The sequence below is a fragment of the Phocoena phocoena genome, chromosome 5 (assembly GCF_963924675.1).
Source record: "Phocoena phocoena chromosome 5, mPhoPho1.1, whole genome shotgun sequence".
Classification (NCBI taxonomy): Eukaryota; Metazoa; Chordata; class Mammalia; order Artiodactyla; family Phocoenidae; genus Phocoena; species Phocoena phocoena.
The window spans coordinates 66,025,861-66,039,584 of record NC_089223.1 but is presented as its reverse complement, the minus strand read 5'-3'; the positions used below and the strand labels follow the sequence as shown (position 1 = coordinate 66,039,584).

General features: G+C 34.2%; 1 protein-coding gene across 48 annotated transcripts in view; it reads left to right on the top strand.

The window, feature by feature from the left end:
* Nucleotides 1–13,724, top strand: part of FIP1L1 (factor interacting with PAPOLA and CPSF1) — a 65,154-nt gene that overhangs the window by 23,572 nt on the left and 27,858 nt on the right. For 28 of the 48 annotated variants that reach the window (XM_065877518.1, XM_065877489.1, XM_065877507.1 and 25 more), the window contains 3 exons: nucleotides 4,080–4,187; nucleotides 11,373–11,466; nucleotides 13,421–13,577. In XM_065877518.1, coding sequence (XP_065733590.1) covers nucleotides 4,080–4,187; nucleotides 11,373–11,466; nucleotides 13,421–13,577 — 359 coding nt within the window. The remainder of the gene's footprint in view (nucleotides 1–4,079; nucleotides 4,188–11,372; nucleotides 11,467–13,420; nucleotides 13,578–13,724) is intronic. The other 20 variants (XM_065877510.1, XM_065877499.1, XM_065877520.1 and 17 more) reach the window with 2 other exon arrangements.

Genomic DNA, 13,724 nt, shown 5'->3' with positions numbered 1-13,724 from the left:
AAGAATTGAGAAGGGACAGTTGTTAGAGCAGTGTCCTTAAGAAGGTCAGAGGGGGTGGGATGCAATATGCAAGAGGAGGATTTAGCCTTAGAAAGAAGCATGGGCAATTCACTCATTGTAATAGGAGGAAGGGCAGGTGAAGGTAGGTGGGTGGTTAATGGTGATGGAAACAACTGAAAGTTCTCTTTCTGATTGCTTCAGTTTTTCCCAGCAGCATAGAATGCAGACTTATCTGGTGAAAGTGAGAATAGTGGAAGAGGGTGTTGAATGTTTGAGAGGAGAAGGTCTGAAATAGTTATTTAGAAGTGTGTGGATAAACCTGGGGGAAAGGAGCAGGATTGCTAGGCAGTTACCTGGAGGGAAGTGTGGGGTGAAGAGATGGCTTTTCTTTTCCAGGTGGGAGAAATCACAGCATTTTTATATGCTGATGGGAATGAGCAGAGTGAAAAATTTATGACACGGGGAGAGACTGTACATTTCCAACTTTTCTTGAGGTTAGTGGCCAGAGGTTGAAAATGAAACAAGTCAGCTTGTTTGGGTGTGTTTGTCTTTCCCTTGTCAGGTATTCATGTGTTCATGAAGAGTAGCTAGAGTTGGATTTAGCAGGGGTTGAAGTTATACCAGGCAAATATGCCCAACGGAGAGAGGGGCAAGGAAGGTGAGAGTGTACTTGAGAGAGTGATTATAATGATGGATCATGGATCTAAGGAGAGATGAAGGAGAGATGGATAAGGAGTGATGGGAGGACACCGGTGGATAAGGCACAGTAAGAAGGAAGTAAAAAAAAAAAAATGACAGAAATTAGCAGATTCATCACTTATGCTGAAAAGAATGGATAATTACCACCACAGTTTGTAGAAACAGACGCAGCATGTTAATACTGTCACTTTGGGATGCAGAGAACAGTACTCATTGCTCATTAGGAAAGTTTGTTTTCTGGACTCATCTTCGCTTGATCAAAAGGATACTTCTCAGCCACTGTGAAGTATTTCCCTAAATAAATATCTGTGTTTTATTCTTTATATTTATAAAGTATTTCCATTTTAGTCTTTGTATTTATGGAAATTAGGTGTTTTTAAAAGTAAAATTTTATTGACTTTAGGGAGAAGACAGTAATGTCATGTAAGTCATAATAGAGACTACAGCAAATATTTAGCAGTAATGAAGTGTACTACTGACCTAATCACCGTATTCGTGTTGTTTAAAATCTTAGATTGCCATATTAACATATAAATGGCTACTGGTATGTTTGCAAAGAAAAAAAATTTTTAATGCTTCTTTGTACTTTATCAGTAGGAATGTTGGATTTCTAACTTTCTGTACCGCCCAGCAAATTGTTAATATTTGATATATCAGAATGTTTTTTTAATCTTTAAAAGTTTTCATATAGATCAATAAGCAGAATATTACCATTACTACCAGAAGCCCCTCTTGTGCCCCCTTCATTTATTGTTTTCATTTTTTAATGTTTTATTTTGAAAAAAATTCAAACTTAGAAAGAGTTGCAAGAAAAGTATTAAAGTCTATACACTGTTCACTCAGATTCACCAGTTATTAACATTTTGCCATATTTGCTTTATAATTTCTCAAAAATATTTTTTTCCTGAACCATTTGAATGCTGATTGTAGACATTGTGCCCTTTTACCCCTGAATACTTAAGCATATATTTCCTAAGAACAAAGACATTGTGTTCCGTAATTATAGGAAACAGTTAATCAATGTCAGAACATCTCATAATGAATCAGTACTTTAATATATACAAGCCATAAATTTTGCTGATTATTTCAATAATATCTTTCATGGCAGTTCTTTTCTTTCCTCCTTGATTTAGGATTTAGTCCAGGATTATTCATTACAAATAACTCCTTTATCTCTTTATTCTTTTTTGATCTGGGACAGCTTCTTGAACATTCTTTGTATTTGTTGACATTGACTTGAAGAGTACAGTCTGGTTATTTTGTAAATCATCCTTCAGTCTGGGTTTGCTTGATGTTCCCACGTTATTAGATTCAGGCTTTGCTTTGGGGGCAGGAATACTACATAAGTAATGTGGTGTTCTCAGTGAATCAGCTTGTAGGTACATGATGTCAGTTTGTCCCGTTTTTAGTGGTGATAACTTTAATTACTTAGTCGTGGTGGTGTCCTTTGCGTTTCTGCAAAGTTACTGTATAAATAAGTAACCTCTGAGGAGACTGCATAAATATTCCGTTTGTCTTTGAACTTTCCATGAATTTTAATGTCCGTTTTTGATTTAGTCAATTATTACTGTAATGACTGAAAATAGTCATTGTCTAACTCTGTTATTCCTGTTACATTTATTAGTTGGCATTCTACTTTAAAAATGAGCTTTTCCACCTCCCTCACCTACTTATTTATTGTTAGACTCATTAATTTTTATTTTATGTGTGAGAGAGTGTGTGTGGCTTATAAATGGGGTATATAAACTATATATATACACATACACACACATACACGTATATGTATACACACATATATATGTACTGTAATTCATATTGATGCTCAAATTGTTCCAGATTTGGTCCATGGGAGCCTCTTCAGACTGGCTCCTCTGACCTTTTGACATGTCCCCATCATCTTTTTTTGAGGATTTCTTTATTTTCTGATGTTTCAGTCTTATGTTGTACTTTCCCTGCCCCTTCCCTAGAAGGCAGCCATTTCTTGAAGGAATCCTGATGCTTTTTAGTGGGAAATGGTAATTAGAAACCACGGTCTTGGCAGTAGTTATGCTCATTGCTGTTGGGGTGTCACTATTTCTAGGTCTTTTCAGCACTCAGCTAGGAAAAAGCAAGCAATTTTAATGTGAAATTGCCATATATATGTTATTTTTATAAAATTTTAATCATATAGTCATGTTTCTTCTACTTCTAGCTTGACACCACAGGTTCTACTCCTCTTTCCCTATTTTGTATTGCATCTTCCTTTTTCCCACAGTGAGAACCTAGTTCCAGCAAGTTCAATATATACACTCATTTGCTTAATACTGAAATACACACAAAATAGATTAGAACTGTGCACCTACCATTACAAAAAACAAACCTATTAAATAGAGTTCAAGATTTCTTTCAATTTTTCTTTTTCTTAGATTGAGGGTATAATAGTCAAAATATTGTGTTCAAAAATTTCCTTCAGAGTGGTTATATGTATTAGTCACTTAAAAGATAATTTGATCCATTGTTTCTGTTTCTTTTCAGTATTAGCATTTCTTTTCCTCCATGCTTATTGACTTACTTTCTACATATCTAGAACATTTAACATAGTTCCAAAGGCAAGACTATGCAAAAGTATACTCAGATTAGTCATTCTTTTTGCAATTTTTTTCACTCCTGTCAATAAACAATTTCATTTCATCTAGTTACTGGCTTGTTCTTCCTGTGTTGTTTTTTTTTTTACATAAATAAGCAGCTACATAAACATGTTTTTCCTGTTACTTTGAAAGAGTGTCTTATTACTCCTTAAAAGGATTGGCAAGAGTGTATATAGGTGAACACCAGGGATAAAATCAACTTTTTTTAGAATTTTACTTTGAAAGACTTTAATTATTCTGAAATTGAATTTTAATGAAATATATATTTAATATAGGCTTTTATGAAACACAGAATGTTGCTGTTAACTGGTTACACTAACAATATTTATTTCTATTATTGAAGAATTAGGGAAAGAAATACCAACATTTCAAATAAGGTTTTATGAAACTGCAGAAATTAATGTTATTAATTTGTAAAAGCACTGAAATTTATTTCTGGATAATATATATAACCTGAAGTAAGCCTTTGGTTCTTTTCTCATTTCTGCATTTTGACATCATACTGTCTATGTTGAGAAGTATTTCTAAAAATATTCTAGAATTAATAAAATGTTGATAACAAAGACATCTATATTTGAATACCACTAGCAGTCTTAGTTCCACAACAAGTATTTCATATAACTTGAAGAGAATGATACTATCAGAACATGCTAAAGGACTTTAGAAAAAGCATGTCAAGGAAAAAAGAAACAGAACAAGGGGGGTCAGAGACAACAGTATGTAAGAAAAAACATAGAAAATTTATCTCACCAGAAACAGCACCTCTTCTCAGTCTCAGACAAGTACTGCCTCCAAAAAAGCCAATTCAAGCGTTGGGAAGTGGCAGGATCAATATGGGAGGGCCGAATCACCTGATCTAAGGTAAGGCTATTTTTAAACATTGGATACTCCTGATGTTTAGGTCATCAGTGTTGTTTTATCTCATTTGAAAGATAATAAATTTTGACTAGGCTGTACCATTTTCCCCCCTGAATTACACTGTTTCAGTATAGAATTGAGGGTTTTTACACTTACCTTATGAATCAGCCCTTATCACCTCATGTCTCGCCCCTTGTCTCTCTAGCTTTTTATAACATAAATTGCCTGGAACCATGCTAATGGGTGCTCAATAAATGTTTTCCTTCCCTTTGCTGCAGGTTTAATTTTCCTTTCTCATATCATACCCTATTCAAAAACCCCTGGGTGCTTTTCAGTATCTGGAATAAAAGTTAGCTCTCTGAGCCGGTCTTTAGGACCTATAAAATTGGACGCCATTGAGTCTTTCCAATCTTTATTTTCCAACTACAGTGCATAAACCTGCCATTCTATTAAGTGGGTCTAGGAAGTACTATCTCCCTTATTGTTGCTATGCTTTTTATTCATAATCCACCCTCCATAGAATTTTGGTTTGTGTTCTAAATCTTAAATTTACAAAGCATACAAACCTTGGATGGATATTGTAAACTGAGCCTGTGAAAATGGGAATAATAATTTCTATCCTAAGTGATGTAATGAGAAGCAAGTGTGTTAGGGTATGAAAATGTATTGCCAACAATAAGCAGTTATACTTTGCTTGACTATATAATCTAAGCAGTTATACTTTGCTTGACTAGAAATACAGACTAAGATACCTTCTTAATTTATCGTTTGAAGTTTTAAATAAGGTAATAGTATATGGGAGTGTGTTTTGTTTGTTTTTGTTGGTAAAGAATTTAAAGCTTTCTTCCTGGGCAGCTTGATGCTGTATTAATGTGTGTTTTGTTTTTTATGTATTTATTGTATTTTATTTTTGGCTGCGCTGGGTCTTCGTTGCTACGTGGGCTTTCTCTAGTTGTGGTGAGCACGGGCTACTCTTTGTTGCAGTGCGCGGGCTTCTCATTGCGGTGGCTTCTCTTGTTGCGAAGCTTGGGCTCTAGGTGCGCTGGCTTCAGTAGTTGTGGCTCGCGGGCTCTAGAATGCAGGCTCGGTAGTTGTGGTGCACAGGCTTAGTTGCTCCCCGGCATGTGGGATCTTCCCGAAACAGGGCTCGAACCCGTGTCCCCTGCATTGGCAGGCAGATGCTTAACCACTACGCCACCAGGGAAGTCCCATGCTGCTATTACTTTAACATCTGAAATTTCTTTTATATAAACCAGTTGACTTACAATTTTTAGCTTAAAATAGTTATGCTTTTGATATAACAGCTTATTTCTTGAAATAAATTGGCCATTTTATAAGGAAAATATTAGTTTTTAAATCTGAAAGTGATACATTTCAGTACTTAGACTATATAACTTGCCCCTCGCTACCCGCCCCCCCGCCCCCCTGTGCCCCAAAAGATGGTTTGGTAACTCAGAAAACTCCCTATTCTGATTTTGTGATTAGTCTCAGGGAGTATAGGTAGTAGGAAATTTGGCACTGTATTTTCAGTGTGTATTTTGTGCTTTTGAAAATTAAAAATTAAAAAGAAAAAACAACTATAGATGAAAGCTACATACACTTTCTTATAGCATAAGATAAAAAATGAGATTCCAGCTCTTGTAATTAATGTAACTGAGAAATGGGGAGTTTTTTTAAAGCATTCCTTAAGCCTCTTTGTAAAGAACGATTAAATGATGGTTGAGATCCTTTTCATAAATTACTGTATTTGGAGACCCAGACTTTTCTCACTCTGTTACTCTTAATTTATATATTATAGTGTTTTTAAATCTTTAAGCTAACTGTAGTATATAACAATAACATTTTATTGGTGCAAGTTTGTTTTGTACAGACTTGTAACTCTTGTAAAGCGAATTAGTGAGAAGAATGAAGTAGTTTAAATGAACACAGAAAATTGGAATAGGCAGTATGGATGATTGCTATAACCTTACGCCAGTGTCCAATTTATTTCTGTATTTTATTTTCATTTTACAATCTTAAACTATGCTCCTTTTAGATAATTAGTTGCAAATTCTAGGTTGTTTTATTAAGCTTGTTTTCCAATATCAGAATACTTTTAAACTAACCCAGACTCTTGAAGAATAGTAAAAATTGCTTTACAATGTATAATCACTAAAATATTTAAACCTGCTCGCATTTTTTATAATAGACAAACAAAACTTAAAAGTGGATGTTAAATGAACATTAAATCTAAGGTTGACTCCCTCATTTGTTCTTGCTGCTTACTATTGTGTCTTGATGAAATCGTTTACTGAAAAAACGTACCTGTACCTCATAGCATTTGAGCACTCTGCATGCATGTTGCTATATTGTGTAGCTTGTAAGATTTTATGTGATTGGACATGTGAAGGCCTTTTTTTAAAAATTACCTGTAGAAACATATCTTTTCCTATCAGTGATACATTTAAAAAATGCAACTAAGCATAAATATGGCTGGTAAAGCTTTATTCCAAGCTCTGCACAAAAGTAAGTAAACTTGGCTGCCCTAATAAACACAATTTATGTCCTCCAGTGAGTCACATTTTAGCATATTTCACCTTTAAGTATTCAAGGTTTTTTGTTTGTTTTTAATATAGCTTAACAAGTAACGTGACATTTTAAAAATTCAGGACCCAGACAATTAGCATGGAAAACATTCTGTGGGTAGGAGGGGGTTTGGAGTTGGTCATACCCAAGCCTGAATATTGATGTTGGCGTGGTACTTCACAAAGGAGCCTCTTTCCACATCTGTGAAAATGAAACTGATTGGACTTACACCTTACTTTCAGTGTACTTACGGATGAAATAATTTTTAAGCCTGTGAAACGCTATTGCAGGGCACCCACTAAAGTGTTAGTTCCCCTTGGATCTCTGCTCCCATCATAGGCTTTACCAGTCTCTTTGAATATGGTGTGATAAGAAATTACATGTCCTGAAGACAGTTTTTTAATTCTGTGATTTTTTGGGGGGGATGTGTATCACTTTTCTAGACAGAATTCTTTTTTATTAAGTCTCCACTTGAAAAATAGAATATAAGTATAGAAGCAGTACTGTCAGTCCGCAGAACTCAAAAGATCAATATGAAAATATGTATGTAATGAAATCTTTACCATAATGGTTAAACCTTTTTAGATATGACTTTAAATTTATTGAGTAATAAAAACATTAATTTTTATTAACTACTTTAAGTTCTTATAAGTCTCTTCTTTGGGCATGCCATTAGTTGTAGTCCTCGACTTTAGCTCTGTATTGGAGTTACATGGCGAGCTACAAAAAATATTGATGCTTAGGCCTGAGAGACTCAGATTTAACTATTTGCTGTGCACTCTGGGCATTGGGGGTCTTAAACGCTCTCTAGATGATTCTGATGTGCAGGCAAAGTTGAGAACCCCTAATCCATTAGTGGGGTGTGAAGTAAATTTGCTGGTCTCAGCCACCAAATATTTCTTGGTTTTATTTTTGTTTTTTTCCTGTGTTATTTGTAAATATTAATAAAATCATATTTGATATTAATGTTCTTTTTCCTTTATAGTAAATGTAAGTAAGTACTGTTTTATGAAACATTTGTTTTTTTTTATATAATGTATATACTGGATTGCTGTGCAAAATGTGTTTCCTAAATAACTGTTTTGTGGTTTAAAAAGTTTAAAGACTACTGTACTCTATCACTTAAGATGGACTCAGAGGAGAAACTTTTTTCTTTTTACTTTCATCTTTAAAATGGGAATAATAATAGTTGCTACCTCTTAGGATTATTATGAGGAGTAAATCTATATAAAGTGCTTAGAACAGTGCTTTCCTAGCACCATAGTAGGTGTTCAATAAATACTAGCAATTGTTATTACCAAGAAAAGTAATCTTCAGAGCTAGTGCTTTGTTTTTCTCTTAATGCACATTAAAGACTTTTGTTATGAAGACTGTCCTTTATTTTGGCTGGTAAAAAATAAGCTCAGAGATAAATTTGTGGCCAAAGAGTAATAACTAACCTTTTATCTGTTTTCCCTTGTTTCTGATTTTGTTACTCTTAGGATTTCTATTGTATCTATGTAAGCAGCTCTCATACCCTTTCTGGAACATTAGAATCCTCAAAATATGTCATTTTAATTTAATTCCACTAAAATTTCAGAGATGTTTTCATATTCATCTGTGCTAGGAGGACAGGTCGAGGTTCTTGTGAATATTCACTGCCTGTATTAAACTGTAGATTAATGAAACTGTAGCTGTCCACTGTGGTTAGTTGCTCTCTCTTTCAGCTTTTTACTCTATGATTGAGTCCAATATAGAGAAGAGAATCTTGATAACTGCGTTAGCTGTCTGCCTTTTTGAACAGTTTGTAAACCCAGATAAACCTGTGCTATGTAGAAATCCAAGTTACAGTAGATCCTCATGGTGAAGCTCTACTAAATTTTTTTATTCATTGAAATAGAAAGTGGTACATCAGAAACTTTAATAATAATATGGTTCAATATTGTTTTCCATAATGTGACATCAGAATTGATGTTTAATTATTCACCTGTGTTAAATATTAAGTGATTTTTGTTACTTTGGTACATATGTGTCTGTTGTAAAATATTTCTAACAAAATTTCTGATTAAGGTAAATCAATTTGTGTGGTAAAAATGCTTGGGCAAGGGGCTGTTACTATTATGGACATGTAAGGAATTGCAATTTTCTAGACTCCCTCTAGTGATATACATTTATTAAGGCTAATTTCTCATTTGTATGTTTTTATTTTATTTATTTTTAAAAATATTTATTTATTTATGGCTGTGTTGGGTCTTCATTGCTGTGTGCAGGCTTTCTCCAGTTGGCGGTGAGCGGGGGGCCACTCCTCGCTGCGGTGCAAGGGCCTCTCATTGTCGTGGCCTCTCGTTGCGAAGCATGGGCTCCAGGCGTGCAGGCCTCAGCAGTTGTGGCACGTGGGCTCAGCAGTTGTGGCTTGTGGGCGCCAGACCTCAGGCTCAGCAGTTGTGGCACACGGGCCCAGTTGCTCCGTGGCATGTGGGATCCTCCTGGGCCAGGGCTCGAACCCATGCCCCCTGCATTGGCAGGCAGATTCTTAACCACTTCACCACCAGGGAAGTCCTGTATGTTTTAGAAACATAATATTTGCCATTTTGACTCTTTAGTGATAGAGCAATCCATTTAAAGCTGAAAAAGGTAATCAGACATCTCTGAACATATTGAAGATAAACTTTAATAAATGAGTACTCCCATGTGTCCCAGAATTTTTGAAAACATAAGTCCTTAGAAATCCATGGTCAAAGGTTATAGAATCTTTCCCCTTTTGCTACTTTTAACAATTCAGAGAACTTATAATCCAAGTTGCAAATCCAAACAAATTTGTGAGAATTTGTTCTTGATGGGAATAAATTTAAGAAGATGGAGAGGGGAGAATCCAGCGATTGAGAATAGAAGAGAATGGAAAAGAAAATAGTAGGGTAGAAATAAGGATTTTTACTATGAAGTTTAGGTAGTAATAAATGGTGAGGGAAATCCTGGTTTCAGAATATACACCTTTATCGTTTGGGCTGTTGGATCTGAGATGTGAGCTGATGGCACGTGCTTTGATATGAAATTATAGTGGTCATAGCTTTGTAAGTATTTTAAGTTTTAGGCAAAAATTAGAGCAATATTTGTTTTGTCAGAAGTATTTCAATTTTTCTAATGTGTGACTGTTAGGATAGTTTCCCAGCTGCACTGAAGGGTACAAGTTAAGTAAAATCACTTTTGATCTTTGAGATCATGAGGGAACCTAGGGGGTCAATGACCTAGGCATAAAATCAGAAAGCCTTGAACATTTTTTAAATGTATTAACAGAAATCTTAAGTGGCAGGATAGTAAGCAGGAATTAACTATGTAGTTGAAGACATTTCAAATGCCATTATAGGCTTTTTGTAGGTCTGTCTTCTTGTTTTTGTGAGCATAAAATTATTTATGGGGCTTTTCAAGGTTTACTTGAAACATACCTTCAGTAGTTCTTGATTTCCAAAAGTCTTAAGTTTTTCAAAGGCTGCTTATCTTGCTAGAAGGCAGCATGGCTCAAGGGAAGGGGTCTGAGGCTTTGGAATCAGGAAGACTCAGGTGTGAAAGTTAGTTTTGCCATGTAATTATTACTGAGGTCAGTGACATCACTCTGGCTCTAGCTTTATCATCTCTAACAAGTATATATTAATTTTTTAAGTTAAGGGTTATTATGAGGTTTAGGTATAGAATGTAATCATTCAATAATTGGTAGCTGCTGTTATTAGTCATTTTAGGAACCTAACTGTAGTGACCTGAAGGATCTATGGTACTTTGATTGTTTTACTTCTGTAAAATTTTAAAAACAGAATTGTTCAGAACTGAAATATAGATGAAGAGAAATTCATCTAATTTGCATCCACTTTTCATTGCCAATTCCTACAAGTGACTTCTGTATCTTGTTAAGCATATATTTTTTTATAAAGTTCTTAGCTACGCGTAAAAATGGCTTTTAACGTTATTTTATTTTCTTTTATTGTTAGATTTTCCTATTGAATTTGCAGCATTATTTTGTGATAGACTGTTTTTCCATCTACTCACAAACTTTAATCGTTGTAAATACAATTGGAGGTGGGGCTGGCATTTAAATATTTGAATTTTTCTAACTAAAGGCAAGTTATCAAGAATGAAAAAGTGGTTCCCTATTTATTTTTTCTAATTCTCAGAATAAATCACTAAGGAACATAACCTTTATGTATCAAAATGAGCATTATTTCTTTTCAAGCCGTTTTGAGGAATTTTTAAGATTTCTGTAATAGAACTATGATATGTGTTACCATTATAGTGGCCAAAAATTTTTATTTCCATTTGTTTAACATTTGCTACTGATTCAGTTCCACAAAAATAAATTCACTTGGAGACTATTAAAAAAATAGTAAATTTTGAAGAAAACCTACAAAAATACTTAAAATTTAGCATTATGATCATTGTTTGGTGTGTTGGTCTTAGCTAATTAATAAAATTTAGTTTTTATGACTATGCAAAGTAGTGAGATCTAAGTGAAGTTTTTTCAATATGTGTTGTGATCTGATTTTATTTTAAATTACATTGCAAAGGGTTTTAGCCTTTATTTCTCACCTAATATTTGTGTTATTGTCCAAACATCTAATTAGGTGAAACTGAAATGATTCAATTTTTATGTTACAGGAGATTACCTGGGGCAATTGATGTTATTGGTCAGACTATAACTATCAGCCGAGTAGAAGGAAGGCGACGGGCAAATGAAAACAGCAACATACAGGTTTAGTATTTTAAAAGTTATTATTTTTTTTTAAATGAAGGATTATATCTGTGTTCTAATTTAATGTATTCATTCATAGCACTATGCTATATGTAAGGTGATTTAGGTACTACAAAGGGGATTTAAAATGTGGAATCAATCACCATGTTATTACAAAAGCTGTTCCATTTAAAATTTATAACCTTTGGATCTTTTTCAGTAAGATATTTTTTTCCTTGCTATAAATGTGATATATAGGCTCATTGGACTAAAAAAGGAAAATATGGGAAAAGTTTAAAGAAGAAAATAAAACCGTCGATAGTTCTGCCATCTAAAGATAACCACTCTTAACATTTTGGTACATCTCTTTCTCGTCACTAAGCAAGATTGGGATAGATACTACTATGGTTATATTTTTGTGTATCCTTTTTTTTTCCATATAAAATTATCATTTGCATTTTCCCATATTCTTAAAAATATTTAACACCTCCTCATGATAGATTTATTGTATGGCTATACCATAATTTATTTAATGTGACATTTCTGGGTGAAGTAGATCTCTCTGTTTTTCAAGTGAAAGAATGAAAGAAGATGAGTTATTAGCTTGTATAATTCAAGTTTGAACTTTGAGTAATGGAGACTTTCAGCTATTAGCTTGACCTCACTTTTTTTCATTATTTATTTTCTTTCTCTGAGTACTTTAAAAGATGTCCAGTGTTTTGATTCTTTATTACCTTTAGTAAATTATGTAAATGTTCTTTTTAGCACCTTTTAAGGTAAATTATTTCTAGAATGGAAGATAATCCTCTTTTTTACCCCCACCATTAAAATGTCATGCTTTCTTAAAATAATACTGCTTTCTACTTTAAAAACTAGCTTATCAGCATAAGCCTTACAAAAATTACTGTACTTAAATGTAGGAAAAGTTAATGAAAGATTATGTTTAAATGATATGCTTTAGCCAGCAAGGATTTGAAAAGTATACATTAAATATATAAAATCATGTTGCCTGTTTCTTCTAGTTTTCTCAAACATGTTTGCACATCAGAATCCCTTAGGGAACTTGTCAAAAATTCAAATTTCTAGGCGCCACTCTCCTGTAGGTTCGGTTTCTGTCCCTTACCTGTTCACATAGATCAGTATTTTGTAAATACTTTTTAAGTATAAACCCTTGTTCTTAAAGTTACAAGGCTCACATGAAGAAGTTTTTTATGTATCTGGCTGCCTGTTAGTTGCACCCTATTGATGCATGCCTTATAGTCTCTTACTTTGCAACCTGATAATGACAGGCCTTGGTACAGTGAATATCTGGTTCTATTGCCATGTTAATTTCTTAATGCTAGTATCTATGACTAATGATTATATTGCCTTAATTTGAATACTTTAAATTTGGTTGAGTAACAAAGATAATACTCATTACATTTTATTTATGAAGTACTTAATTGTCTCGTTTAGAATATTTTTAGAACAATTATTCCTTAAGAATTTTATTTGTAATGATTCAGTTTTGTCTAGGCTTTGAATGTGAACATTTAAAAAAGTGTGTTTGAGGGCTTCCCTGGTGGCGCAGTGGTTGAGAGTCCGCCTGCCGATGCAGGGGACGCGGGTTCGTGCCCCGGTCCGGGAAGATCCCACATGCCGCGGAGCGGCTGGGCCCGTGAGCGATGGCCGCTGAGCCTGCGCGTCCGGAGCCTGTGCTCCGCAATGGGAGAGGCCACAACAGTGAGAGGCCCGCATACCGCAAAAAAAAACAAAACAAAAAAAAAAAAAAAAAAAAAAGTGTGTTTGAGAGTGAATACTCACATCTGTATAATATACACACACATCACACACATAGAAAAATTACTCCTGCTTCCCCAGAATATATGTAAGTGAATAAAACTTATTTCTTAGATTAAATGAGATTCATTTACTGAGTTTAATCTTAGATAAGAACATTTATTCATCTTTTTAATTAACTATGCTCTAATTTTAGGTCCTTTCTGAAAGATCTGCTACTGAAGTAGACAACAATTTTAGCAAACCACCGCCATTTTTCCCTCCAGGAGCTCCTCCCACTCACCTTCCACCTCCTCCATTTCTTCCACCTCCTCCCACTGTCAGCACTGCTCCACCTCTGATTCCACCACCAGGTAAATAGTAAATAAGACATTTGATTTTGCAAGAAAAATAACCTATGAGTGTTTTTAAAATTTTGAATTTAACAATTAAAGTATGTATTTGAAAATAGCATCTTCATTGATTGCACTACATTAAAAGTAATAGAATATGAAATTGAT